This window comes from Oryctolagus cuniculus, chromosome 11 (assembly GCF_051225735.1).
Source record: "Oryctolagus cuniculus isolate XC-2025 breed Fujian yellow rabbit chromosome 11, ASM5122573v1, whole genome shotgun sequence".
Taxonomy (NCBI): domain Eukaryota; kingdom Metazoa; phylum Chordata; class Mammalia; order Lagomorpha; family Leporidae; genus Oryctolagus; species Oryctolagus cuniculus.
This window is the reverse complement of record NC_142877.1, coordinates 3,793,626-3,818,729: the sequence shown is the minus strand read 5'-3', so window position 1 is coordinate 3,818,729 and position 25,104 is coordinate 3,793,626. Positions and strand designations below refer to the sequence as shown.

General features: G+C 59.4%; 1 protein-coding gene across 4 annotated transcripts in view; it reads left to right on the top strand.

The window, feature by feature from the left end:
- VAPB (VAMP associated protein B and C) overlaps nt 1-24,582 on the top strand; it is a 48,420-nt gene extending 23,838 nt beyond the window's left edge. For 2 of the 4 annotated variants that reach the window (XM_070051394.2, XM_089306960.1), the window contains exons 2-6: nt 3,411-3,563; nt 15,896-15,999; nt 20,641-20,721; nt 21,844-22,023; nt 24,332-24,582. In XM_070051394.2, the coding sequence (XP_069907495.2) occupies nt 3,411-3,563; nt 15,896-15,999; nt 20,641-20,721; nt 21,844-22,023; nt 24,332-24,490 (677 nt within the window). In that variant the 3' untranslated portion in view covers nt 24,491-24,582. Of the gene's footprint in view, nt 1-3,410; nt 3,564-15,895; nt 16,000-20,640; nt 20,722-21,843; nt 22,024-24,331 lie in introns of those variants that run through there. The other 2 variants (XM_089306961.1, XM_089306962.1) reach the window with 2 other exon arrangements.
- The last annotated feature ends 522 nt before the right edge of the window (nt 24,583-25,104 follow it).

Genomic DNA, 25,104 nt, shown 5'->3' with positions numbered 1-25,104 from the left:
AGCCATTACCTGAAGTAAGGAATAGGAGATTAGCGAGGAAAATGATTAAAAGGTTGTGTTGCAAATCTAGAGACACAAATCACTTTCCTCATCCCTCCCAAGAAAAAATTCTGACTTTTGGAGTCGATTTCATTTGTAAAATTGGCTCTGTACTTTATAAGCAGTGTTTAAATTCATCGGTGATTAATGTGCGTGCTGGTGCCGTAAAACCCCCTTTTTTACATAAAGCTGTGATGGAAATGGCAGTTTCAGGAAATGAGAGTGACTAGTGAAAACCTGAATGAGGCTCCTAAGGCTTTTGTGTATTCTGATTCATTAACACAGAGGCAGAGGGGAGCACCAGCGGGCTTATCTCCCATAATGACTCCAATCGAACAGAATTCATTTTTAATAAGTCCCCGAGGACATGGCCCCGCGGGCGGAGCAGAGGGCCGGCCTGTCTTCCTGGAGGTGGTGTTTCCCTGAGGACGGCCCAAGGAGCCCTGACACGCGAAGCCCAGGGCTGAGAGTTGAAGGAGGCGTGTGCGCTGTTCACGGCACCTGCTCTGCTGGCGTTTTTAACCAGGCCACCTGCTGCGGCCTCCTGTAAGGTGAGGCACCGTTTAGACTGCCGGGTCGCAGGTGGACCTGGGGATTTTCCACCAACAGCTTGGTGTTCATGGTAAAATTTGATGTGTTTCTGTGGAGAGGCCCCTCAGAGAGGAGAGGCAGAGACGGAACCGCTCCGTCCAGCAGAAGAAACCCTGGCGGTCTTGGAGGTGCCCGAGGACCTTGGGGAAGGCTCCGTGTTCCGGAATGGGCGCCTCGGGCTCTGTCTGGAGAGCGCTGAGGCTGGGCCCTGGAGCGCTGCAGGCTGCCCTTGGTGCCCTGGTGCCCTGGCTTTGGGTTTGAAGGGCGTCGCTTTCCAGGTGTCCCATGTGTCCCTGCCTCCTCCCCTGCCCAGCCATGGGACTGCTGGAGCTGGGGCCGCGCGTCCAGGGGTCCGTCCTCTGACGGTGTGGATGTGAGGGCTGGGGCGTGCGTGCGCGGCTGTCCCCTGCTGCTTCCTGACTCTGCAGAGTTAGCCCTGAGTTTAGTTCTCCTGATGGCTTTTCTGTGCCCTTGCTGAAGTGACCCCCTCCTCGCTGTGAGTCAGACTGCGGCGTTGGAGAGAGGAGGGGCAGAGGCACAGGGAGCTGCGGCCTCCCCCCCCCGCCCCCCGTCCCCAAACACCGCTTCTGCACCCTGGATCCTGTTTCTCCCTTGGTGCCAAGGTACTGATGCGAGGGTGGTGCCTTGGCGGCCGCAGGGCAGCTGCAGTCCTCCTGGGCCTGAGCACCGCTCTTAGCAGCGTCTGGTTCTCCCCAGGGGCTGACTGGCCGTGCTGGTGTCTGTAGGTGAGCTGCCGGAGCCGATTCCACCGCAGCTGCGTCCCGGCGGCCTCCAGCCTGGCCCCCAGAGATGCTTTTGTAAGCAAATTGGGCGTTTCGTTCTCGGAGGTGCTGTCACGCAGGGAATGAGACAGCCTTTCAGCTGAAGTAGCCCAGTCTAGTAAGAGACCCGGCAGTGTGGTCCATGTGCTGTGCCGCGACCTGTGCGTCCCTCAGGTGTCCAGCCAAGTGCCGCAGCAACCGCAGGCCGCCTGGGCGGGGCGCAGCGCTCGGGCCCTGTGGCTGACAGAGGCAGAGACCTGGGGCCAACGGCAAACGCTGCCGCAGTCGGGCCCCTCTCCGTGAACTACGGACGTGAGCGTCGGGGGAGCGCGGTCACGCCGTGGGGAGCTGTGGCCACAAAACGTGGCCCTCACCCCTGGGCTGAGCACACGAAGCGTGTATGGAGGTGGTGGAAGCGTGTGTGTCGTGCGCTGCTCTGCCAGCTGGGTCCAGCTGGGTGCGATTTTCAGTGTTTACCTAGTATTTCTGCAGACAAAATGCGTACACGAATGTGAACATTGTTTTATGCTCAGATCCTCCCCTTACTATCACATCAATCACTTGGGAACAGATTCGTGTTTTCATAAATAAGCCTTGTAGCGTAACTGGCTGTGGTTTATTTGATTTTTAAATGGAGTCCCTGTTCCATTCTCCCTTTCCGCCATTATTGATTTCTTCGTTTGTGTTAGAGTTAAACCCGCGTCAGATTGAGTTTTCACACCCGAGCCCCTCTGGGAAGCAGCCTGGGAGCTCAGTGTTGCCGAGCTGACCCGCAGGTGGCTGCACCGCGGAGGGTCAGGCGCAGTCCTGTCTCGGGCGTCAGGTCCCGCGGCAGATCTGAGGGCGCAGCTGGGGGTGCCTTTGTTGGATCCTGGAGGACAGCTGAGCCGGTACCTGTTTGTGCACAAGCACTAACTCTCCACACCATCCTTTCTCCTAAAGGACTACAGGGCGGAGTCACAGAGACTGAGTACATTGCAGAGGGGCGGAGTTGGGCCCCCTGCCCAGGATCGGGGTCTACAGGAGGCAGCCTCAGAGGACTCCCTGCTGCCACTCCGCCCCCACCCCACCCCAGCGTGTGTGTTTGTGAGCGCATGGCTGATGTGGAGAATCTCCCCTGTTATTAATATGCTGTCACTCCGCCCCCACCCCCACCCCGGTGTGTGTGTGTGTGTGTGAGCGCATGGCTGATGTGGAGAATCTCCCCTGTTACTAATATGCTGTCACTCCGCCCCCACCCCACCCCGGTGTGTGTGTGAGCGCATGGCTGATGTGGAGAATCTCCCCTGTTATTAATGTTGGTTTCCTCGGGGAACAAGAGAAAGCTTATTAACTTCCTCCTTATACATCTTTTATTGTTTGGTTTGTTTTAAGAAGCAAGTTTTACCTTTTTAATTAAAAAATCTAATAAAGTCGGAAATGAATAAATAATAGTCAGGAAAACTATCCCGAAGGCACCGATCTTGGTTCCCGTCTCCCAGGAGCCTGGGCCTCCAGCGCTGGGCACGCTGTCTCAGCTGCGGCTTGCCCTGCAGGGCCCGGCGCTTCTCCCACAGCCCCCTGACTGGCCCAGCAGCAGCTCTGCGTGGACCCCTGCGCCTCTGTCTCCCCTGCCCCTGCTGCTCCTGGCACACCCTGCCCTTGACTGCCCTCTGGACCCAAGTGGAGTCCTGTGTGTGCTCCCCGCTGTGGGAACCAGTGTTTGGCAAAGGGAAGAACTGGGTGGATCCTAACTGCTGCTAACTGGCATGGAGGCTTGGACAAGTCCCTGTCTCCTTGTGTCAGTTTCCTCATCTGCAAGACAGCAGGAATCGTGGAGTTGGGGTTTCGGTGAGGGGCCGTGTGTGGGTCGCAGTGAAGGACTGCCAGCACCCGCAGCCCATCGCTCCCATCTGTCCCTGTTAGAGGACTTCGGCTCTCGCGTCTCCCCTTAACCATGTCGCGTGGTCCCCGGACCGGAGACTGGCCGATCCAGTCAGCCTGTGTCTCACTCCGCAGGGCCCTTCACCGATGTCGTCACCACCAACCTGAAGCTTGGCAACCCGACAGACCGGAACGTGTGCTTTAAAGTGAAGACGACGGCCCCGCGCAGGTACTGCGTGAGGCCCAACAGCGGGATCATTGACGCAGGGGCCTCCATTAACGTGTCTGGTAGGTACAGAGGCCAGAGGTGGAGGGCGGGCCCGCGGGCCCCAGAGCCGGCCTAGAGCAGAAGCAGGGTGGGCGTCTCCCCCACCCGCGGTTCAGGAGCTCAGGGGGTCCTCTCACCGTTTGTTTTCCATCTTTTGTTTGCCTCTTTGTTTTAATGCTCACAGCCTTTGCGCCCCAATAGTTGGAGGAAAATTAAAGTGGTAACTTGAGCCTTGACTTGAGAATGAGTGTGGTGTTCACTCCCGCCCTTTAGCAGTAGGTAGGCAAGCGCTACTGAACTTCCCTTTGTGGGAGAACGTGAAATGGAGTTGTTTCCTCACGTAAGTGCGCGCTGTTCCCAGGGGCTGGCTCCGGCACTCCGCCAGTCGTGCCGGCTGAGGGAGCTGGGGTGCCGTCCGTGCGCACGCTGCGCGTGGCCCAGCCCTCGGAGCCCTGGTTCTGTCTAGGAGGCCACGTGTTTTCCCAAGTCGGACTTCGGAAAGGTGCAGGGAGAGCACTCAGGACTGGATTTCAGAATTGGAGAGGTATAAGGATGGCTTGGAGTTTTTAAATGTCTTTCAAAAATGAAGTGCACGTGTGGCTCATTAGAACTCCTGGAGCCGGGCAGGAGCTTCGGGGAAGTCTGTATTTATCCTTTAAACCTTGGTGACTCGGGGTCACAGAGGCGCCTGTGTCCTTAGACGCTGCTGCTCATTTTAGATGAGTTCCTGCTGCCTTTTCCATGATAGAGTTTGACTGTGGTGCATTTAGCTTACTCGTTTGACACCTGAAAGAAAATGATTCACCTCTCTGGAGAGGTGGGAGGTGTTTCATTATCTGATCATTTCTGCAGGTCTTGCTGCCTGCAGCCACTGGTCTCTCCTTAGGGTGCACCCACGCCAGCTCTCCCCGCCGGGAGCTTCTCCCTCAGGCTGCGTGAACTGCTCTGGGCTCTGAGAGGTCAGGAGGTGGCAGCCGGCAGTGGCCGAGGGGCTTCTGGGTGCTGGCACCGCACTTAGATGAGCTCCTGGCGTTTCTGCCACCTGCTCTGTGACTGGGGCGGAGGAGGAGTGTGGTGGCTGGAGGGTCAGGAAGCCAGCGAGCGCGCGGTTGCCCGGCCGTGATGCGTGCTCTGGGGAAGGGGCGAGTCCCAGCCCCCTCCCCCGTCGGGCTTCAGGGCTTTGTCTCCCGCGAGGGTGATGAGGTCTGAGTCCCCTCGTTTAATTGCTTGTTTCCCTTCTCGATTTCCTGTCCATGTGAAATTGGAGCCAAGCTGTCAACAGGTGAAAGTCAGATTCTCACAGCAGAGGGTGGGAGCGGCCCGGTTTCTGACTGGAGTGGTCCCTGCAGGGCTTGGACAGCGCAGGGGTGCTCCTGGTGCTAAACACAAGTGTGCGTGTAGTCAGAGAATCCAGTCCTCTCCTGTTCCCACGTTGGCTTTGCTGTGTCATTGGCTGCTTAGGGAAGACCAAGGTGGCATGCTGTGACTTCCCTGCAGAGCAGAGGGCGAGGCGTGGAAGCAGGCCGTGGCCATTCAGGCCACGTGGTGGCGGGCGTCTTGGCCCAGGGCTTTGTGTCAGCAGAGCTGGAGGCTGGCCCCTCACAGATCAGCTTAACGTAGAATCTGGGGATGAAGGACCTGAACAGTAACTGTGGAGCCTTCCCGTAGCTGAGAGGAGGCGCTTTTGTTTTTATTGTATTTAGCTCAGTGCCTGAGGGGAAGCTGCCTGTGGCCAGGGGTCCTCGCATCCCTAGGATGGGGCGGCCTTGGGACAGAAGGCACTGTCCTGTCCACAGGTCCTCTTAAATGCAGCTGTGCAGCGATGTCGTGCTGAGTCTGTGGAGTGCCCAGAGTGCTTAGGGAGAGGGACTGTCCCCAGCTTCCTTTCTCCCCAGCTGCGTGCAAGGCTGCTGTGCGCAGAGGCCGCCGGCTCCGGCCAGTCTGCCGAAGTTCGCAGGTTCTCATTCTCTCACCTGGGAGGGGGGCGGGTGGCTGTTTGCTCAGAGAGCACAGATGTGAGTAGGGTGCCTTGTTCTAGTTTGCGGACGAGCTGGTTTCTGGAGAAGACGGATTGTATAGTATTTGAATTGCCTTCTAGAACTAAATTAATTCCATAACTTTCCTAATTTTGAGAGGAATGTCATGTTTTTTCTTCTATGATATGTCTTTATTTTATCGTGAAAAACTACTAGTAAATTTTGAAGCTCTCTGTAAAAAGGTGGCCGTCAGATAAAACACAGCAGGCTGCGCCCTGCCTACCCTCCGCGTCACAGCGTGCCCGGGAGGATGGGACTCGTGCGTCTCTTCCATTTCCCAAACCCTGGGATGTGCTGGCTGCCAGAGAAGGTTCCAGATCATTCTCTTACAGAGAGGCCAGGACAGGGAGGGAGCGGGGGGGGGAGAGGATGAGGGTGCTGATGGCGTGCGTCTGCTTCGAGGGCAGGCACAGGGATGTGGGTGGGGACAGGGAGAGCGACGACCCTGGAGCGAGGCCCCGTGAGCGCCTCTCAGCTTGCAGGTTCACCCGACATCGAGGGGCCGCCGTCCGCCTCAGGACGCAGGCTGTGACCGGCACTGCTCTTTTCTTCAGAGCCTGGGTTTCCGAGAAGCTTGCAAGGGCAGGCACAGCCTGCGTGCGCTGCGTCAGGACGTGGTGGTGGTGGGGAAGGGACTTTCCCAGGAAGGGCTGCAGGATCCGGGATCTGAGGTCCCGGTGTGTGCCCGTGGGCCGGCAGCAGCTGTGGCTTTAATAGCCCCGGGGCCTCGGCGTTGGCCCTGGCTCCTGTGATGGACCGTCTACCTGGGATGGTTTTGAATTATTCAGATCTGGACCTCAGCAAAATAGGCACACTGAACTGGAGATTGGAGGAGAGGAGACTGGATTTTTCCTCCTGAGATTTCAGATGCGAGGAAAATAGAACTTCGAATTAATGAATTGTTTGTGGCAGTGGGGGTCTCCCTGTTTGTCCTAGCTTTGCAAAATTAAATCTATTTTTCGAACTGTATGGAGGGGATATTTTGAAGGCAGATAATTTCTGACAGTGTCTTTGTGGTGAGCCATTAGTGGTTGTGAAATTTTTTTTAATACTGAGTTTAATAATGAGGGGGTTTTCCATTAATATGCCAAACCACGTTTGCCAGCCGATACGGCAGGTGAAGTGGTAAAGTTATGGGCCCATCAAAAATACTTACGCTTCCTGTAGCACAATATTAAGTTTAATATTTTTATAGCCTTCACTGAATTCTAATTTCACTAAAGTAGCAAGCATGCTTCCATTTGCGGTTCAGTTACGCACATTGGTGGCCCGTGTACCAAGCAGAGTAGAAATGCAAACATCGGGGGTGGGCTGGGACGAGTCCTTCAGGATACCAGTATTCAGGTGCAGGTACCTTTACCAAGTGAACCCTGGGAGCTGAAGACGGATTAGACACACACTCACAGTTTTCCTGGTGTCTGAATCTGCTTTTACTTAGAGCTCACAGAGTCAGGAGCTGTGTGCACCCTCACAGAGCCCTCGTCGGCACCGTTCTCAGTCCCACTTGGAGCACAAAGTTCTTCCGGCGGAGTCCCAAGGACGGGGGGGCGTGTCAGCAACTCTTCAGATGGAACGGCGGCCAGCCGCTGTAGCTGGGCAGTGCTGGCGTTGGTGAGGAGGCGGCCAGCCGCTGTAGCTGGGCAGTGCTGGCGTTGGTGAGGAGGCGGCCAGCCGCTGGAACTGGGCAGTGCTGGCGTTGGTGAGGAGGCGGCCAGCCGCTGGAACTGGGCAGTGCTGGCGTTGGTGAGGAGGCGGCCAGTCGCTGGAACTGGGCAGTGCTGGCGTTGGTGAGGAGGCGGCCAGCCGCTGTAGCTGGGCAGTGCTGGCGTTGGTGAGGAGGCGGCCAGTCGCTGTAGCTGGGCAGTGCTGCCGTTGGTGAGGAGGCGGCCAGTCGCTGTAACTGGGCAGTGCTGGCGTTGGTGAGGAGGCGGCCAGCCGCTGGAACTGGGCAGCGCTGGCGTTGGTGAGGAGGCGGCCAGCCGCTGTAGCTGGGCAGTGCTGGCGTTGGTGAGGAGGCGGCCAGCCGCTGGAACTGGGCAGTGCTGGCGTTGGTGAGGAGGCGGCCAGTCGCTGGAACTGGGCAGTGCTGGCGTTGGTGAGGAGGCGGCCAGTCGCTGTAACTGGGCAGCGCTGCCGTTGGTGAGGAGGCTTTCCAGACACTGCTGCCTCAGGTTGATGGGACTGTCTGGTGGCCCTGGGCCAGCCAGCTTTGGGCAGCAGCTCTGGGGCGGGTAGGACCAGGGTGTAACTGCACAGCACCCACAGCTGGAGAGGCCGGGCATTTGTCCATCAAGTGCTGACTGAGCGCGCCCGGGGAGTCTGGGCACTCCGTGGTCTCCGTGGTCTCCGTGGTCTCCGTGAGCGTTTGCTGTGGAAGTCCCTGACAGGCAGAGCTGCCTCGTGGCTGGTTTCCACAAACCAGGTTACTACTCAGAAAGGAGCAACTCACATTCATACGTAAAAGACAAAGAGATTCTGGTTAAAAAGAAAATTACTAACAAAATTCCAACTTAATTGTCTTTCGAAAAAGTTTTTTAAAAGTTTATGTTCATTTTATTTGAAAGGCAGAGTTAGAGACAGGTGGAGAGAGATCTTCTTTCCATTGTTTTAGTCCGCAAATGCCCACAACAGCCAGGGCTGGGCCACAAACTCCATCCGGGCCTCCCCCGTGGGTGGCAGGGACTAAGTGCCTGAGCTGCCGCCTGCTGTCTCCCAGGGTGTACCTGAGCAGGAAGCTGGAATTGGGAGCAGGGCGGGACTTGAACCAGGTACCGATACGGAACGCGGCAGCCCAAGCAGCGATGAGTGAGCTGCTGCACCAGACACCCAACCCTGACGATGTTTTTTCAAGTTTACAGTGATATTTGGGTTTCAAAGAAGAATTGACTGTGACACAGTTTATTTATTCTTTACATTTTCAAATAGCAAGAAGACTTTTTTTTTTTAAATTTTATATTTGAGAGGCAAAGTTACAGACAGGGAGAGAGAAAGGTTTTCCGTCCGCTGATTTACTGCCCAAACGATCCAAAGCCAGGAGCCAGGTTCTCCTATGTGGGTGCAGGGGCCCAAGGACTTGGACCATCTTCTACTGCTTTCCCAGGCCACAGCAGAGAGCTGGATCAGAAGTGGAGCAGCCAGGACTCGAACCCGTGCCCACGTGAGATGCCAGCACTGCAGGCGGAGGCTTAGCCCACTACGCCACAGCCCCAGCCCCAGCACGGAGACTTCTTGAGTACATTCAGTGCATCCTACTTAGCTGAAAGGAACTCCAGCTCTGTGACAGAGAAGTGCAGAGCAAGCAAAGCAACGCACAGCGATGTTCTTGTCACTCGTGGCACACTCGGACACTCGAGGGCACCTCAGCCTCGTGCTGGAAACGCACGGCCCATCACAGGGGCACAGCGGACGCGCAGGCAGGCGTGTGCAGAGAGCAGTGGCGGGAGCGCGCGGGCATGTCAGAGAGGCACGGTGTGTAGGCCCCCGCGAGCGGCTGCGGCAGGCGTTCTGCCTGCAGCTCAGGAGTGATCGGAGAAAGGCGTGTGGCGTTCCGCCTCTGTGTCTAGTAGGAGTTGGGACAGTGTGTTGGGTTTTTGAACAAGATTGCTTAAAAAAGTATTCAGAAAATGGGCGCGTGCACGTGCTGGCTGCCCGATGCCCGTGTGTTGCGCCGCCCGCCCCGCGGAGGGGACGCAGCCGTCGGGCAGCTCGCCTGCCTGTCCAGCAGGAGCGGGCTGTCTGCCGCAGAATGCACGGAGACAGCTGGGGTTGGCTTGTGTGTAGATACGTGGGGCTGATGTCTGCTGGCTGGCTTCATCACGGGCCCCTGAGAAGGTAGCTGTGGTCTGCACAGAACGTGTTCACACTCGGACCAAGGCAGCAGCTTCTAGCTTCAGGCTGGAGCTCTCTCACCTCCTGGTGGCACCGCTGGCTCTCTGTGGACCCCGAGTTCTGGTTGCTGGCTGGGTGCATCTGTAATCAGGTTCCAGCAAGCTGAGACCCTAGTGCACAGCGTGGTGGGGAACCTCTTGATAGGCAGGCCGTGTGAGGAGCGGGTGGCCGCGGCTGTCCTCCGTGCGGGCTGCCCTGGGAGACCTGCAGAGGCGGTGTGATTCAGGGTGCTCTGAGAGCTGGTGGAAGGTGAGCGAGCGCCCGAAACGCCCCATCCTGCTCTCAGTGCACTGGAAGCGAGAGGCAGGCCCGCCGGGAGCGGCTTCCTTCCACCCCCACCCCGGCCCTGCCAGCTCAGGAATGCCGCGGGTGGTCCTGGTGGCCTGGGCTCAGCAGGCCCCCAGGCGGCCACACGGGAGCTGCAGGACACCTCCAGCCCTGCAGGGTGTGGCACAGGCTGGAGCAGGGTGAGGGAGAACTGAAAGGAATGTTCCAGGTGGGGCTGACGGTGGTGAGCGGAGCCTTTGGTAATCGCCAGAGAACGTCGCTGGGTCCAGAGATAAAGGGACTTGGTGTGCGGACTCTCGGTCCAGGAGAGAGGCCTGGTGTTGGGAAATAGGCAGTAATCTGTCAGCACCGGCTCATGAAGCGCTGAACTGACGGCCTCTTACTTGGAAATAGTTTCTTTATAGATAGAGGAGAGTGACAGAGAAAGGGGCAGAGATACAGAGAGATCTCTCTTCATTAATTGACCCCCATTTGGCTGGAGAGGTTGGACCAGGCCGAAGCCAGGGGCCCTGAGCTCCCTGCATGTCTCCCACATGCGTGACGGGGGCCCAAGTACTTGCGCCATCATTTGCTGCTTTCCCAGGCTCATTAGCAGGAAGCTGGATCAGAAGCACAGTAGCTGGGACTTGAACTGGCACTCTGACGCAGGATGCCAGTGTCGCAAGCGGTAGCTTCATCTGCTGGGCCATGACATCAGCGCCCAGGAAATAGCTTTTTTGTTGTTGTTTTTCCCTTTTCTAGGCGGTTTTGGTCAGAGGAGTTCGTGTGTAAATAGGTGCCGGGGGAGGTGAACCTTCTGGGGCCTGTGGGGTGCACATGCAGGGTCGCTGCGGTGGAGAAGTGGGAGAACGTTGGGAGGCATCTAGCAGTGAGTTGGTGGAGGCTGTGAGACATTCTGAAGACGGGGCCCCGAGGCCGAGAGAGCAGGGCAGCTGCCGTGTGCCGTCCCCGTGGTGCCGGGCCGTGCGCTCTGCCTGCGGCGGCTTCGGGAAGCGGCAGTGACTCGAGTGTGTGTCGTGAGCGGCACGTGTTGGTTCCTGCTCTCCTGAAGCGAGTCCCGTCTGGCAGTGTGCACGGCCGTAAGCACCTGTGCCCCTCCATGTCCCAGGAGCACATGTGGTAAGGCTCCACGCAGCTCCGGACTGTTAATTGGTTAAGTTGGCAGTAGTGAATCAGTTACCTGTTAGAGTAGTATTTTTAATACAAAAATAACTTCAAAAATAGTAGTGAGAAGACTGGCATTTTTTTTATACTTGCGTGCATTTTTCTTTAACATTCGTTTTTACAGAAGATGGCTTGGCGTCTCGTCTGCTTTGGCATCCCATGGTGCTATGTTGCTTTGGTGAAGGTATGTGAAGTGGTTTAATCACAGCCAGTAGCTGTAGAGGGGAGACGTTCCCTGTGGTAGCGCACCAGCGCCTCACAGGTGGTTCTGCGAGGTTCTGGTGCAGTGTGGAGTCTCCTCTACAGCACATCTGTCTCCTGTGTTTGGGATGCTTTTTGTGAACCAGGTGTGGGTCCTTTGGAAAACACTCCCTGAGCTGCACGGATCTCCCACGTGTTGACATACTTCGTCATGCAGCTTCAGATACTTGTCATTTACTGCCGTCCCCACTGATGTCCGCAGGGAAGTCTTAAGTTTTTGGAAAACGCACAGCTTTTGGGGGCAGATGCAGGTTTTCCATGTTTATTAGTTTTGCTGAAGAGTGTGAATTTGTCATTGGCAACAGCTGCTGTAAGTTGTTTTCTTCATCTTTGAGAACACCCATGCCGTGTCCCCAGGTCCTAACAACCAGGCTTTGTCAGTCGGTGGTTCTTTGAAGCGGAAAAGGTGTACCTTGGGGAGAGCACCTGGCTCAGCTCACAGCCCCCTCAGGTGCTTTCCCAGAGACGGGAGGGGGCCTGCTCACCTTCAGGCGTTAAGAGCACGTGTGGTCAGGGTGGAACTGTAGTCAGATTACAGCTTTATTGCTTCATCAGGAATTTTTTTTAAGATTTATTTTTCTTTGGAAGTTGAAGATAAGGAGAGGGTGCACGGAGGGGAGGGAGAGAGTGAGAGAGAAAGGGAAAGAAAGAGAGAGATCTTCCATCCATCCACTGGTTTGTCCTCCCAATTAGCTGCAACAGCCAGGACTGGGCCAGGCCAAAGCTAGAAGCCACGTGCTGCGTCCCAAGTGGGAGGCAGGAGCCTGGGTACTGGAGCCATCGCCTGCCACCATCCAGGTACATTAGCAGAAAAGCTGGACTGGAGCAGCAGGCAGACTTGCACGACACGTCAGTGTGGGGTGCCAGCAGGCAGTGGCTTGCCGTGCCGCCCCGCCGGCCCCAGGGATAGGCTGCTGCTTTTCCCGAAGATGTACTTACTGATTTGACAGAGCTGCAGAGGGAGAGGGAGAGGCAGAGGGGGAGAGACCCGTATGCGGGTTCACGCTCCAGGTGGCTGCAATGGCTAGAGCTGGGCCAGGCTGAAACCAAACGCTTCCTTGGGGTCTCCCAGGTGGGTGCGGGGGCTCAAGCACTGGGCCATCTGCTGCTGCTGTCTCATGTGCATTAGCAGGGAGCTGGATCAGACGTAAAGCGGCCGGACTCAAACTGGTGCCCATATGGGATGCCAGCGTCACAGGCAACCGTTTACCCACTGTGCTGCAGCACAGGCCCCGAAGAGGTTCTCAAGTGAAACTGACATTTTAAAAGTTGGAGTGTGGAACAGTGCAGATTCGTTCAGTTCCACAGCCTTGATCCGTGTTGCTTGGCACCACTGGTTCACTGTCCACACCCAGGAAGGCCTGCAGTCGTGTGATCTGTGACTGCCATCACAGTCATGGGGTCCACCTGTGGGCATCTGCAGACCTCACTTTGAGAACCAGAGACGTGGCCATGTGATCTGGAGTCAGGGACTGGTGGAGGTTCTGGCTTCATTGTCAGATGCCAGCATGCCACCCAAGGAGGCCACTTGGCTTTCTGAGTGCTCACATTCGTCTAGGAGAAGGGACGTGGACAGCTCTGATGCATTGCCGCGAGGATGAGTGGGGGGACTGGAGAGGAATGGGCCTTCCGTGCTCCCTGGGCTGTGAATGGTACCAGGAGAGGGAGGTTCCCTCTCTACCCCGGAGGCAGCGTCCAGGTGTTGGCGATGGGGAGGTGGGCGTGGTGGGGGCTGAGGAGGAAGGGCCGGTGTGCGAGCGCTGGGCAGAGTGCCCAGCTGCTCTGCCGCAGGCGGGGGCAGGAGTGGGCAGGCGGGGGGCAGGAGTGGGCAGGCGTCCTGGAGTGGTTTGTTGGCTGCCGCCTGTTGTGTGGCCGTCAGTTCTTCGTGTTCCGCCTTCTTGCAGCACAAGCCGTGTCCGCCTGAGGCTGCTCTCACCACCACACCTGCGCCCTGATCACGTCCTGGGGCTGTGGTCCAGTCGTGGTCCTTTTCTTTCTCAGACTGAGACTGGGATTCAGCCGAGCAAGACCTGAAATGTTCAAAGCTAAGTTCAGTCTGACTTAAACATGAATGTGAGCAGTGAAGGCTGTCCTGACTCCAAAAAAGAGTTCACAGTCCCACCCTGGAAGGAGCACAGCACACGGGAAGACACGGGCACCGCACACGGGGAGACACAGGCACCGCACACGGGAGACATGGGCATGGCACACGGGAGACACGGGCATGGCACATGGGAGACACGGGCATGGCACACGGGAGACATGGGCACGGCACACGGGCACGGCACACGGGAGACACAGGCACGGCACACGGGAGACACGGGCACGGCACACGGGAGACATGGGCACGGCACACGGGAGACACGGGCATGGCACACGGGAGACATGGGCACGGCACACGGGAGACATGGGCATGGCACACGGGAGACACGGACACGGCACAAGGAGACACGGGCACGGCACACGGGAGACACGGGCACGGCACAAGGAGACACGGGCACGGCACACGGGAGACACGGGCACGGCACAAGGAGACACGGGCACGGCACACGGGAGACACGGGCACGGCACACGGGAGACACGGACACGGCACACGGGAGACACGGACACGGCACACGGGAGACACGGACACGGCACACGGGAGACACGGGCATGGCACACGGGAGACATGGGCTCCTTGGTGTTTCTTCCTCCTTGCAGTCCTGGGGTCGGAGAAGACACGCTGTGCCCTCCACACATGCCCGTGGTGTTGACTGCAGTCTGGCCATTTGTCCTTCAGGTTAGATGTCAAGCCCAGGGATGTGACGGCCCATCCACAGGAGAGCGCTTGTCAGCCCAGTGGTGTCCGAGGAGGCCAGCACTGTGGTTACACTGCCACCTGCGGTGCCTGCATCCCGTGTGAGTGTCCGTTTGGGTCCTGGCTGTTCTGCTTCTGGGCCAGCTCCCTGCAGATGAGCCTGGGAAAGCAGAGGAATATGGCCCATGTACCTGGCCCCCTGCACCCGTGATACACCAGGCTGGAGTTCTAAGCTCCTGGCTTCAGTCTGGGCCAGCCTATCTGAGGACTAAGTGGTTGCAAGATCTCTGTCTTGTTCTGTGTTTCTATCTCTGTCTTTGTCTTTCTCTTTCTCTAGTAAAAAGAAGTTTTTAAAAAGAAAGCCACTAGTGAGGGCCGGATTGTCCAGAGTGCACCACGCCTTTGTGCCTGCAGGCATAGGATTCCGAGAAGAGTGGCCCTTGTTCCTAAGTGGCTTTCCTTCTCTCTGCCGATGGTTACACTGTTTGGATTTTGAGGTTCAGACCAAATGTCCTTATTGTAGTTACCCTTGGCTAGACGCTGCATTGTGTGTGTGCAAGGTTTGCTCTTCAGTGTGCATTGAATTCTGTCCTGTAGCTCAGAGCACTCTGCTGAGTGTTGTGGGCGGCCGGTGCTCTCGGTCTGATGTGTGGGGAGCTCATAATGCACCTTCTTTGTCCTGCATCTCCCGAGGCGGGGGAGGGAAGCTGGCGTTTTCTGTTCCCCATCAGTGCAGATCCCGGAGTCCCTGTCGTGGGCGTGTCCAGTGGGGTGCAGGGGCCGCCGGGAGTCAGAGGTCTCGGCTGCTTCCCCTGTGGGGCCTCCGGTTTCCCCGGCGTGGACCAGCCGTGGACCAGGGCTGAAGACAGTGCCCTTCCCTGGCCGCCCGGGACCTTGAGTGCTGGCCTTGGGCAGTGTCGAGATGAGCTTCAGAGGACACTGAGGAGCACGGGACGGGGAGCACTGCCGGCGGGAGGGACCGAGGACGAGGACGAGGAGGTCCTTCGGGGCGCCTGCCGGGAGCAAGGGCTCGCCTGGCAGGCCGCTGGGGCCTGGCTTTGCCCTCTCCCCAGTGTGACCTCAGGCATAGCGGGTCACTTCTCTGGGCTTCAGAAAGTGGGCATCAGAGTCACACGGCCTCCTGACCCGAAGCCCGGAGCCCCGTTCTGGCAACACCACGTGGAGGTGCCAGGTCCCTGCCAGCTCCCGCCTAGAGGCAGGGCCCCAGGAGGCCTCTCCCGCAGGTGGAGCTGTGTTTCAGGGAACCTCACTAGATGAGGGCTTAGCCCAAGTCCTGCAGCAGACAAGCTTTTAAAGCGGCCATCATTTCGTCAGCGGGGCAGGCCCTCGTCTACCCTGTGGGAGAGGCTGAGGGCAGCGGAGGCTGTGGCTGTTGCTGGTCCACAGACCCCTGGTGAGGGTGGGGGGTGTCCTCCGGGTGCCTGCGAGGAGCAGGGGCCGTGAGCTGTGGGTTTTCCTGTGCTCTCTGCATATCCTCCTGCTCTGGTGGCAGCTTTGTGTTTCAAGCTTTACCTTGATGAACAAGGAGGAAATGGGGTGGAGAGAAGCTGAAACAGTTCCTTCCATGTTCCGGATTGTTCTGTTGCTGTTCTGAAAGGTGCTTGGAACAGAAGCAGGCTTGTGGTTTCTGCCTCGCCCGCCTGCCCTCCGAGGCCTGCCGCAGGGTCGAGGGTAGGCTGGAGGATTGAGAGATGCACAGCTGGGAGCCGGAAGACCCAGCCCTGCCCTTCTGCACCGGCTCGGGGAAGGTGCGGTCACCGGCTCCCTCAGCGCTGGCCCGAAGGCTCAGATCAGAGGACGCGGGCAACAGCTTCCCGGGCACAGGACAAGCACTAGCGTGACGAGTGGCGCGGATAACCCAGCTCTGACCCTCCTAATGAAATATTTTCTTTCTCAGTGATGTTACAGCCTTTCGATTATGACCCCAATGAGAAAAGTAAGCACAAGTTTATGGTTCAGTCTATGTTTGCTCCAACTGACACTTCTGATATGGAAGCAGTAGTAAGTACTGAATGCTTCTTACTTTTTTCAGTAATAATCGTAACAAGCCCAATTAGGCACAGAATGGCGGGTGCATGCGTGCCAAAGCGTGAAAGTTGTGTGCAGGGGAGCGGTCTTCTCAGGGGGGGTGTGCTTTGACTGCCTGTGATAACACTCTATTCTGTGTCCTGGAGCACTGTGTTTCTCTGGCTTGCAAACTCCGTGTGCTTCAGCAGTCGCTTGCCCTCACGGCTGTGTCTCGTGTGAGTGGGTGCTCCCCCTCTCCTCTCCTGCCCCAGGAGGGCTGCGAGGGCCCCCGTCTCCCCTGTCTCCCCTTGCCCTCACGGCTGTGTCTCGTGTGAGTGGGTGCTCCCCCCCGCCCCAGGAGGGCTGCGAGGGCCCCCGTCTCCCCCGTCTCCCCCGTCTCCCCCGTCTCCCCCGTCTCCCCCGTCTCCCCCGTCTCCCGTCTCCCCCGTCTCCCCCGTCTCCCCCGTCTCCCCCGTCTCCCCCGTCTCCCCCCGTCTCCCCCGTCTCCCCCCGTCTCCCCCCGTCTCCCCCCGTCTCCCCCCGTCTCCCCCCGTCTCCCCCGTCTCCCCCGTCTCCCCCGTCTCCCCCGTCTCCCGTCTCCCCCGTCTCCCCCGTCTCCCCCGTCTCCCCCGTCTCCCCCGTCTCCCCCCGTCTCCCCCGTCTCCCCCGTCTCCCCCCGTCTCCCCCCGTCTCCCCCCGTCTCCCCCCGTCTCCCCCCGTCTCCCCCGTCTCCCCCGTCTCCCGTCTCCCGTCTCCCCCTGTCTCCCCCCGTCTCCCCCGTCTCCCCCGTCTCCCCCGTCTCCCCCTGTCTCCCCTGTCTCCCCCCGTCTCCCCCCGTCTCCCCCCGTCTCCCCCGTCTCCCCCGTCTCCCGTCTCCCCCTGTCTCCCCCTGTCTCCCCCCGTCTCCCCCGTCTCCCCCGTCTCCCCCGTCTCCCCCGTCTCCCCCTGTCTCCCCCGTCTCCCCCGTCTCCCCCGTCTCCCCCGTCTCCCCCGTCTCCCCCGTCTCCCGTCTCCCCCTGTCTCCCCCGTCTCCCCCGTCTCCCCCGTCTCCCCCGTCTCCCCCGTCTCCCCCGTCTCCCCCGTCTCCCCCCGTCTCCCCCCGTCTCCCCCCGTCTCCCCCCGTCTCCCCCCGTCTCCCCCCGTCTCCCCCCGTCTCCCCCGTCTCCCGTCTCCCGTCTCCTCCCGTCTCCCCCCGTCTCCCCCCGTCTCCCCCGTCTCCCCCGTCTCCCCCTGTCTCCCCCCGTCTCCCCCCGTCTCCCCCCGTCTCCCCCGTCTCCCCCGTCTCTCCCGTCTCCCCCCGTCTCCCCCCGTCTCCCCCGTCTCCCCCGTCTCCCCCGTCTCCCCCGTCTCCCCCGTCTCCCCCGTCTCCCCCGTCTCCCCCGTCTCCCCCGTCTCCCCCGTCTCCCCCGTCTCCCCCGTCTCCCCCGTCTCCCCCGTCTCCCCCGTCTCCCCCGTCTCCCCCGTCTCCCCCGTCTCCCCCCGTCTCCCCCCGTCTCCCCCCGTCTCCCCCGTCTCCCCCGTCTCCCCCGTCTCCCCCCGTCTCCCCCGTCTCCCCCCGTCTCCCCCGTCTCCCCCCGTCTCCCCCGTCTCCCCCCGTCTCCCCCGTCTCCCCCGTCTCCCCCTGTCTCCCCCGTCTCCCCCGTCTCCCCCGTCTCCCGTCTCCCCCGTCTCCCCCTGTCTCCCCTGTCTCCCCCTGTCTCCCCCTGTCTCCCCCGTCTCCCGTCTCCCCCGTCTCCCCCGTCTCCCCCTGTCTCCCCCTGTCTCCCCCTGTCTCCCCCGTCTCCCCCGTCTCCCCCTGTCTCCCCCTGTCTCCCCCGTCTCCCCCGTCTCCCCCGTCTCCCGTCTCCCCCGTCTCCCCCTGTCTCCCCTGTCTCCCCCTGTCTCCCCCTGTCTCCCCCTGTCCCCCGCTTGGTCCCAGTGCGCTGCTGCCTTGTTGTTCCTCCCTGCGTTCTTCATTTTCCCCCTTGCTTAAACACATGTTCAGCTGTGTGTATTTTTGGTAAAATTAAAATGACTTCATTTTTTACAAAATAAATAAGTGATGTTACATTTTTGATGTTTCTGGGAAAAGATTATAATGGAAATTCTCTCCGAAGTAAACTTCACACACAGAGCATCCTGGTGTTCTGAGCATGGATCGCAGGCCATAGACAAGACGTGCAGTGCCCAGCGCCCCACGGCCTGGCAGGAGGGCAGCTCTGGGCTTCCTCTCGCCGAGTGTCACCCAGAGGCTCCTTTGTGGAGCCTTCTCCTGCCCGGGGTTGCCGCACAGTGTTTCCCCTTGCACTTGGAGCATGACTGACATCTCCGTTGATGGTTAACTTTTGGAGAGAGAATGAAGGCAGAGCCGGTACTTTTGAGTTTGAGAGAGATCTGTGGTAACAGGCCGTCCACTGTCCGTAGAAGATTATTGGGCATTCGCCAGCTCCTCTGTTTCCTGGACTGTGTTCTCTGCCTCAGCCAGCATGTGGTCGAGGAGGTTGGGGGCACACAGGAGACAGCGTCCGCGGGCACCGGCGCCTGGCGTGGCCGCGCGGCCCTCTCGCTGCTGACGCCGAGTCCTGCCTTCTGCTAGCGCTGTGGCCTTGAGCAGCTTTCATAACTTCTGTGGTGTTGGTTTCCCGGTGAAATGAGGCTAAAAATACAGCCCGCGCGGCGAGGATTAAGTGTGCCGGGTGCTTGTTCTGTCTGAGTGCTGCATGTACGTGGACGGTCACTCCACAGGCTCTGTGACTTTTATGAGTCCAAAAGAAATTTTAGACAAAATGTACTGCAGGAAATTTTGGAAATACACAAATGAACACAAACTGAAAGTGATTTGTGATTCCTTCACACTGGGTCAGAGCAAGCACTGCCTTGTGCTTTTCCTTATTTTTAAATGTTTTTATTTTGATGCACAGAAAGGTGAAAACACAGCGCACTGACCACTCCTTACAGCCGCTGCCTCGACTGACCCTTTGTTAGTATCCTGCCACCTTTGCTTCCTCTCTGTCATAGGCTTTCTTTTCTTTTTAGAAAAGATTGATTATTTGAGAGGCAGAGTGACAGGGACATACACACACGCGTGCACACGCACACACACGTGTGTGCACAGACATCTTCCTTCCCCCAGTTCCCTGTCCAAATGCCCACGACAGCCAAGGCTGGGCCAGGCCAGAGCCAGGAGCCTGGGCCTCTGTCCTGGCTCCCACAAGGAGGGGCCCAGGCACTTGGGCTGCCACTCGCAGCCTTCCCAGGAGGGAAGCTGGGTCAGCAGGGAGCTGGGTCAGCAGGAGAGAAACTAGAACGCCACCACCATTCTGAGTGGGACGTGGGCGTCCTGAGTGGCCTGCCCCTCTGCGCCTGCAGTTTCTGTCCTGTCGAGCCACTTGGGTGTAGAATGCAGACATCAGGACGCCACCCCTCCGTGCGGCCGTGCAAGAGCAGCTGCTTCCGTGGCCCAGCGGGGCTGTCCTCGCTGCGAGGAGGCGCCTCACTGAGCGTGATTACCTGGTAAACGGGGCCACAGTCAGCAGCATCGAGTTACGGCCAGAAACGGCCCTGGGCCCTTTCGGTTCCAGTGGAGGACCCCAGCCCACTTTGTTTCCCCTGCTCTCAGGCCGTCGGCATGCGGCCGCGTGGCTCGTCAGACGCCCGTGTCCCCGCGTCCCGTGCTCCTCCGCGACGTCCTCGTGACCAGTCGAGGCTGCATTGTTCTGGGCAGGAGTATCTGTGGGTGGTGGCACATGGCCCTCACCCGAGGAGGCGTGTCGTGGCACTGGTGCTCCCTGCCGCGGTGCCTCTGGCACTGCCAGCCCCTGGTGTCAGTATTTGCCCCCGTGACTAATTGGTGATCCGTGATCCTCTGAGTCATCAGACACAGACCATGCGGCCGGCCAGCAGTCTGTCACCGGTGAGTCAGCGTCCGGCAGTGACCCCACGTGTGCTTAGGGTGCACACGCACTGTGCTGCGCGGTTTCTCCTCGCAGTGTTCCGGGACGCCCCCTGGAAGCTAGGGCTCTCCGGTGTCGGTGCTGTCGCCTGCCTGGCAGCCCTGCGGCATCACATTGGCAGCCGGTTCCCTGGTCGTGGTTCTCGGCACTGGTGTTGCCTGGGTGCCTCCTGGTGGTTGGGGGTGGGCGTGAGGGTCTGTCTCCTCTCTGTGTCATGGCCTTGCAGTTGTGCTGGCCTGTAACTCAGAACAGCGGTAAGCTGGGCGTGACCCCCCTCAGGCTGGTGGGAGTGGCGGGGGCCCTGCCGAAGCCGCTCCCCGACGTCTGTGCCAGCTGTCCCTGAAGGGCGTCCCCCGTGAGGAGACGCTCACGTGCCCTGGTCGCCTGGACCCTGTGCTGGAGATCGGCCAGGGCTTAGCGGGCGGCAGTGTCCTGCAGCTGTGCCCCGAAGACCAGCCCGGGCTGCGCGGCCTGCAGTCAGGGGCGAGGCCTCGGGGGTGGAGTCCGTGTGCGGGGAAGCTGGCGCGTCTCATCTTCTCATCCTGTCGTGTTAAAAATGCTGAAGTGTCAGCAGACTCAGTTCTGTATTTGATACCATCAGGGCTGTCTCATTCAGTGTTTTTCTGAAATTGTCAGTTAGAGGAAGAAATTATTCTTCCAGCAGCTTTATAATGTCCTGATTATGAAATTTAAATTGTTTTAGTGGAAGGAGGCAAAACCGGAGGACCTTATGGATTCAAAACTTAGATGTGTGTTTGAATTGCCGGCAGACAATGATAAACCAGTAAGTATACCGATAGTTAATGGAAATTGAATGTTGCAAGCTGATGCTTATTTGCATACCATCTCCTGCAAAACCTCGATTTAAGTTGGCAAATTGTTTTCTTCCTCTAATGTATGAAGAAGAAAAAAATAAGCTGAGGTCAACAAACAAGTGGGCCTTTCGGAGAGCGGCCCCCGGCCGCGTGAAAGGGCAGCTGGTGGAGACAGTTTTCCCCTCGGGACTGCAGCCTGTTGGCTGGCTGCGGCAATGTCATAAATCCCTGAGTGCCCGTGTGGCTTGGCAGAGTTAGAGGTGGCGGTAAAACCGCAGACGAGACCCAGCCACGGGCCGCTTTCCCCGTTACCGTGGTCCTTGGCGGATGCTGTGCAGTGCCCAGGACCCCTGCCCAGTGCCGCCTCTCCAGCCCCTCGGCCCCGCTTGCCCTTTTCAGCCCCATCTGCTTCCACGTTAGGGTTCCTGGCCTCTCGCCGGTGACCGTGGGGATGCTGCACTTCCGGGCCGGGCTGGGGTGCCGTCCTGAGCGCTGAGAGATGTTCAGCAGCCTCCCTGGCCTCCACTCATTAAAGCCCGGCAGTGCCCGGCAGTGCCCCGTCGTGACAGCCAGGAGTGTCTCCAGACGTGCCCCAGGACGGTGATTTGCCCCTGGACCCGCAGAGCACTCGCGCGGGCCCCCACTCCAGCCCTGTCCTCGGTGAGCTCAGGAGGGGCCGCAGCCCTTCCCAGCAGGGCGTTGCTGGGGCTCAGCTTCTGCAGATGCCAGCCTTGTTCCACCCTCTCCCTGGGCTCCACCCCTGCCCGCTGGGCCTGGGGGTGTGCAGCTCCTGTGGCTCAGGCTTCGGAGCTTGCACAGTCAGGATTTGATGGTGCAAAATCCACAGCCCTTCTCTCTCTCTTTGCAGTATTGGTCTCAGCCAAACTCCATGGTGTGTCCTTGTCCATGATTGCTAGGGCCCTGTTGCTTTCGACTGTGAAGTTACTAGACACAGTGATCCGTTTTAGAACCAAGCGTGACAGTTCACGGTGTGGATGAAACGCTGCTGCGGGTGGTGTTTCCTGAGAAGTGTAAAAACGTCCTCTATTACCTGGTTGGTGACACATGGGCTTTTGTTTATTTCTGAACAGCATGATGTAGAAATGAATAAAATTATATCCTCCGCTGCTGCGTCAAAGTCAGAGACGCCAGCAGCGTCTAAATCCCTGACCTCTTCTGTGGACGACGCCGAGGTGAAGAAGGTTATGGAGGAGTGTAAGAGGCTGCGAGGCGAAGTCCAGAGGCTGCAGGAGGAGAACAGGCAGTTCAAGGTACCGCGTCCCCCGACGGTCTGCGAGGGGAGGGCACAGGGCCTGGCTGCCAGATGAGGCTCCCTGGTTTTGGCTTTTGTCCATTTTAACTCGGGGGGCGGGGCGGGGGGCAGGTTTCCTGGCTTCCTCAGGATCTCAGAAGGATCTGGAACGCCCCCTCGCGTGAAGAACCACTGTCCCCTCAGCAGAAGGTTCTCGACTGTTTAAAAGCTGCTTTAGGAAAAACTGAAAGTAAAATTGGAGGCTAAAAGTAAGACGCCGTTGGTCATTTCGAATGCTTCCCGGGCCCCGCTGCCCCTCAGTCGCTGGGGTGGAGACCACGCTGACTGTCCTCTGCTGCTTTCCAAGCTGAAGACGGCGAGGGGAGCGAGCTGCAGGCTGCTGGCTCATTCCCCGCATGCCCGAGACAGCTGGGGCAGAGCTGGGAGCTGGAACTCAACCCAGGTCTCCCACGGGCATGGCAGGAACTCCAGTCACCTGGGCCAGCACCTGCTGCCTCCCAGGGAGCTGGAACTGGGGATTGAACCCAGGTACTCTGGTGTGGGCTGTGTCTTACCTGGTGCACGGCTGCGGGGCCAACGCCTGCACCTGTGGTCCATTTTAACACAGACGTGGTCCTGACTCGGAGACCAGCAGTGTGAGCAGCAGCGGTCCCTCAGACTGGTGGCGCCGGGTGTTCTCACCGTTTGCAGGAGGTGGGGCTGTGGAGGGAGGGCCCCGACTCCAGCTCGTGGCCGTGGCGCCGGCCGGTTGTGTTGTGGCACGGAGGCCTGTGGTGCCAGTGACCTCGGCCTGTGCCCGGCACAGCGTCTGTCAGGCTTCCATTTGAAATGCTTCAAACGCCACTCCAGCTACAGAGGTCTGCGTGTGCTCCCCACACGGTACTGGAGAGAATATCCTGAACACCTGACGGTGGGTGCTTTGGCTCCACGTCTTAGGCCTGCCCGTGCTCTTGTCTTGACCGTGCCACGCGAGCATGGGACAGGTTTCAGTCTTAGCTGCCGTGGCGCCAGGCGCACAGGAAAGACGCACTCCAGTTGGTCGTTCCGACAGCGGGGCAGGCGGAGGGAAGCGGCTCCGTCTCAGTGCCTCTTCGCAGCTTCTCTCTGCGAGGAGTAGGTTAGGGAGCCGGCACTTGGCTTCTTGGCTGAATAGCTGAGCTAGACCTGAAGCTTCTCCCTAAGTACGTCTCCCTCCAGAAACGGTTCTGCATGCCTGCAAGTGATGGACAGCAAGTGCTGTCACTGAACTGAGATGGGCCGTGCCCCGTGAGCGGGTGTCTAAGATATCATCAGAACAGTCTTGCCGTCGGAAGATTCTTTGTCTTGCCAGACCCTGATTCTTTTGCGCTGGCTCCTTGGGTGTGGCCAACATGTCCCTGAGTCTCTGCTGTGAGCAGGCCCTGTCCTTGAGCTCTGTGGATGGAGTAGCAAGGAGACACTGAGACAGACAGCGGCCTGTCCGGGTGCGAGACGGTCCACAGGCAGAGCAGCGAGTTGCAGGGAAAGTCAGCGTTGTGGGCTCCTCTGCCCGTGGCCTCTGCACCTGCGAGGCGCGTGGGTTGAAGGAGAGGGGAAGGGGGCTGTGGGGTGCAGATGGGGTGGTGACAGGAGATGGGCAGGATGGAAGGCCCGGCCGCAGGCCCCGCGTGCCCTGCTGTCTTGGGCCCAGAGGTGAGGGAGGAGCAGAGGTTCCGCCCCGACGCAGCCTGGTTGTTGGGGGGGGAGAGGGGGTCACTCATCTTTGTATTTGTGAGAAAGAATGTTGCTTTTGTTCATGAGAAGTCCGAGCCTTACATGGAAAGTGCTGGACGTCCAGTCACGGCTGAATACTGCAAACGCGCTGTGTTCTGGTGGGCCGGCTCCTCCCGGAGCGTCTCAGGGCTCTCAGGTCCCCGCTTCCTTGTTCCTGGTGCTCCTCTGTTTCAGGAATCGATGACCAGGGTAGCCTGTTCTCAGCGTGGAGGACAGAGGAATCAGCGCTGGGCTAGGGGAGAGGAGGAGTTGGGAGACGTGGACAGGGTACACATGGCCCCGCTGGCCCGAGACCTCCCTGTAAACCACGGGGAGCCAGGGAGCGCCCCGTGAGGGCAGGGGGCTGGCATCACAGGACAGATGAGGGAAGAGGGCCCTTCCTGGGGGTGAGATACAGGAGACTGCGTGCACTGGCTGACCGCCCTTCCCGGGCCCTGTCTGTCTGGCTGACCGCCCTTCCCGGGCCCTGTCTGTCTGTCTGACTGACCGCCCTTCCCGGGCCCTGTCTGGCTGGCTGGCTGACCGCCCTTCCCGGGCCCTGTCTGTCTCTGCAGGAAGAAGACGGGCTTCGCCTGAGGAAGACGGCGCAGAGCAACAGCCCCATCGCGGCCCTGGCTGCCGCAGGGAAGGACGAGGGTCTGAGTGCCCGGCTGCTGGCCCTGGTGGTCTTGTTCTTCATCGTGGGGGTGATCGTAGGGAAGATCGCCTTGTAGAGGCAGCACGCGGAGGGTGGGTCTACCACGCCATGGGATTTGAATCGATCATAACCTTGTGTAAAAAGAAATTAACCTACGATGACATCTCACAGGTCTTGCCTTTAAATTACCCCTACCCCCCACGTACACACACGCCCAAGTACACACACAAATATAACATACTCTAGCAATCCTTAGAAGGGAGCACTGCGTCGTCAGTGGTCGGGGGATGAGTGGTCTGCATTGACGAGGGAGCTGTGAGGGCTGCCGCAGTGGTGAGGTTTCAGCGCGCTGGGCCTCGGGCGGTGCTGCGAGGCGGGTGCCCCTCCCTGCCTGCCGGTGCCCCTCCCTGCCCGGGTGTCCCTCCCTGCCCGGGGTGCCCCTCCCTGCCTGCCGGTGCCGAGGCAGGGTGCCCCTCGCTGCCTGGCGTGCTCCTCCCTCCCCGGGGTGCCGAGGCGGGGTGCCCCTCCCTGCCCGGGGTGCCCCTGCCTGCCCGGGGTGCCCCTCCCTGCTCGGGGTGCCCCTGCCTGCCCTGGGTGCCCCTCCCTGCCCGGGGTGCCCCTCCCTGCCCGGGGTGCCCCTCCCTGCCCGGGGTGCCCCTCCCTGCCTTGGGTGCCGGCGCTGTGGCAGCA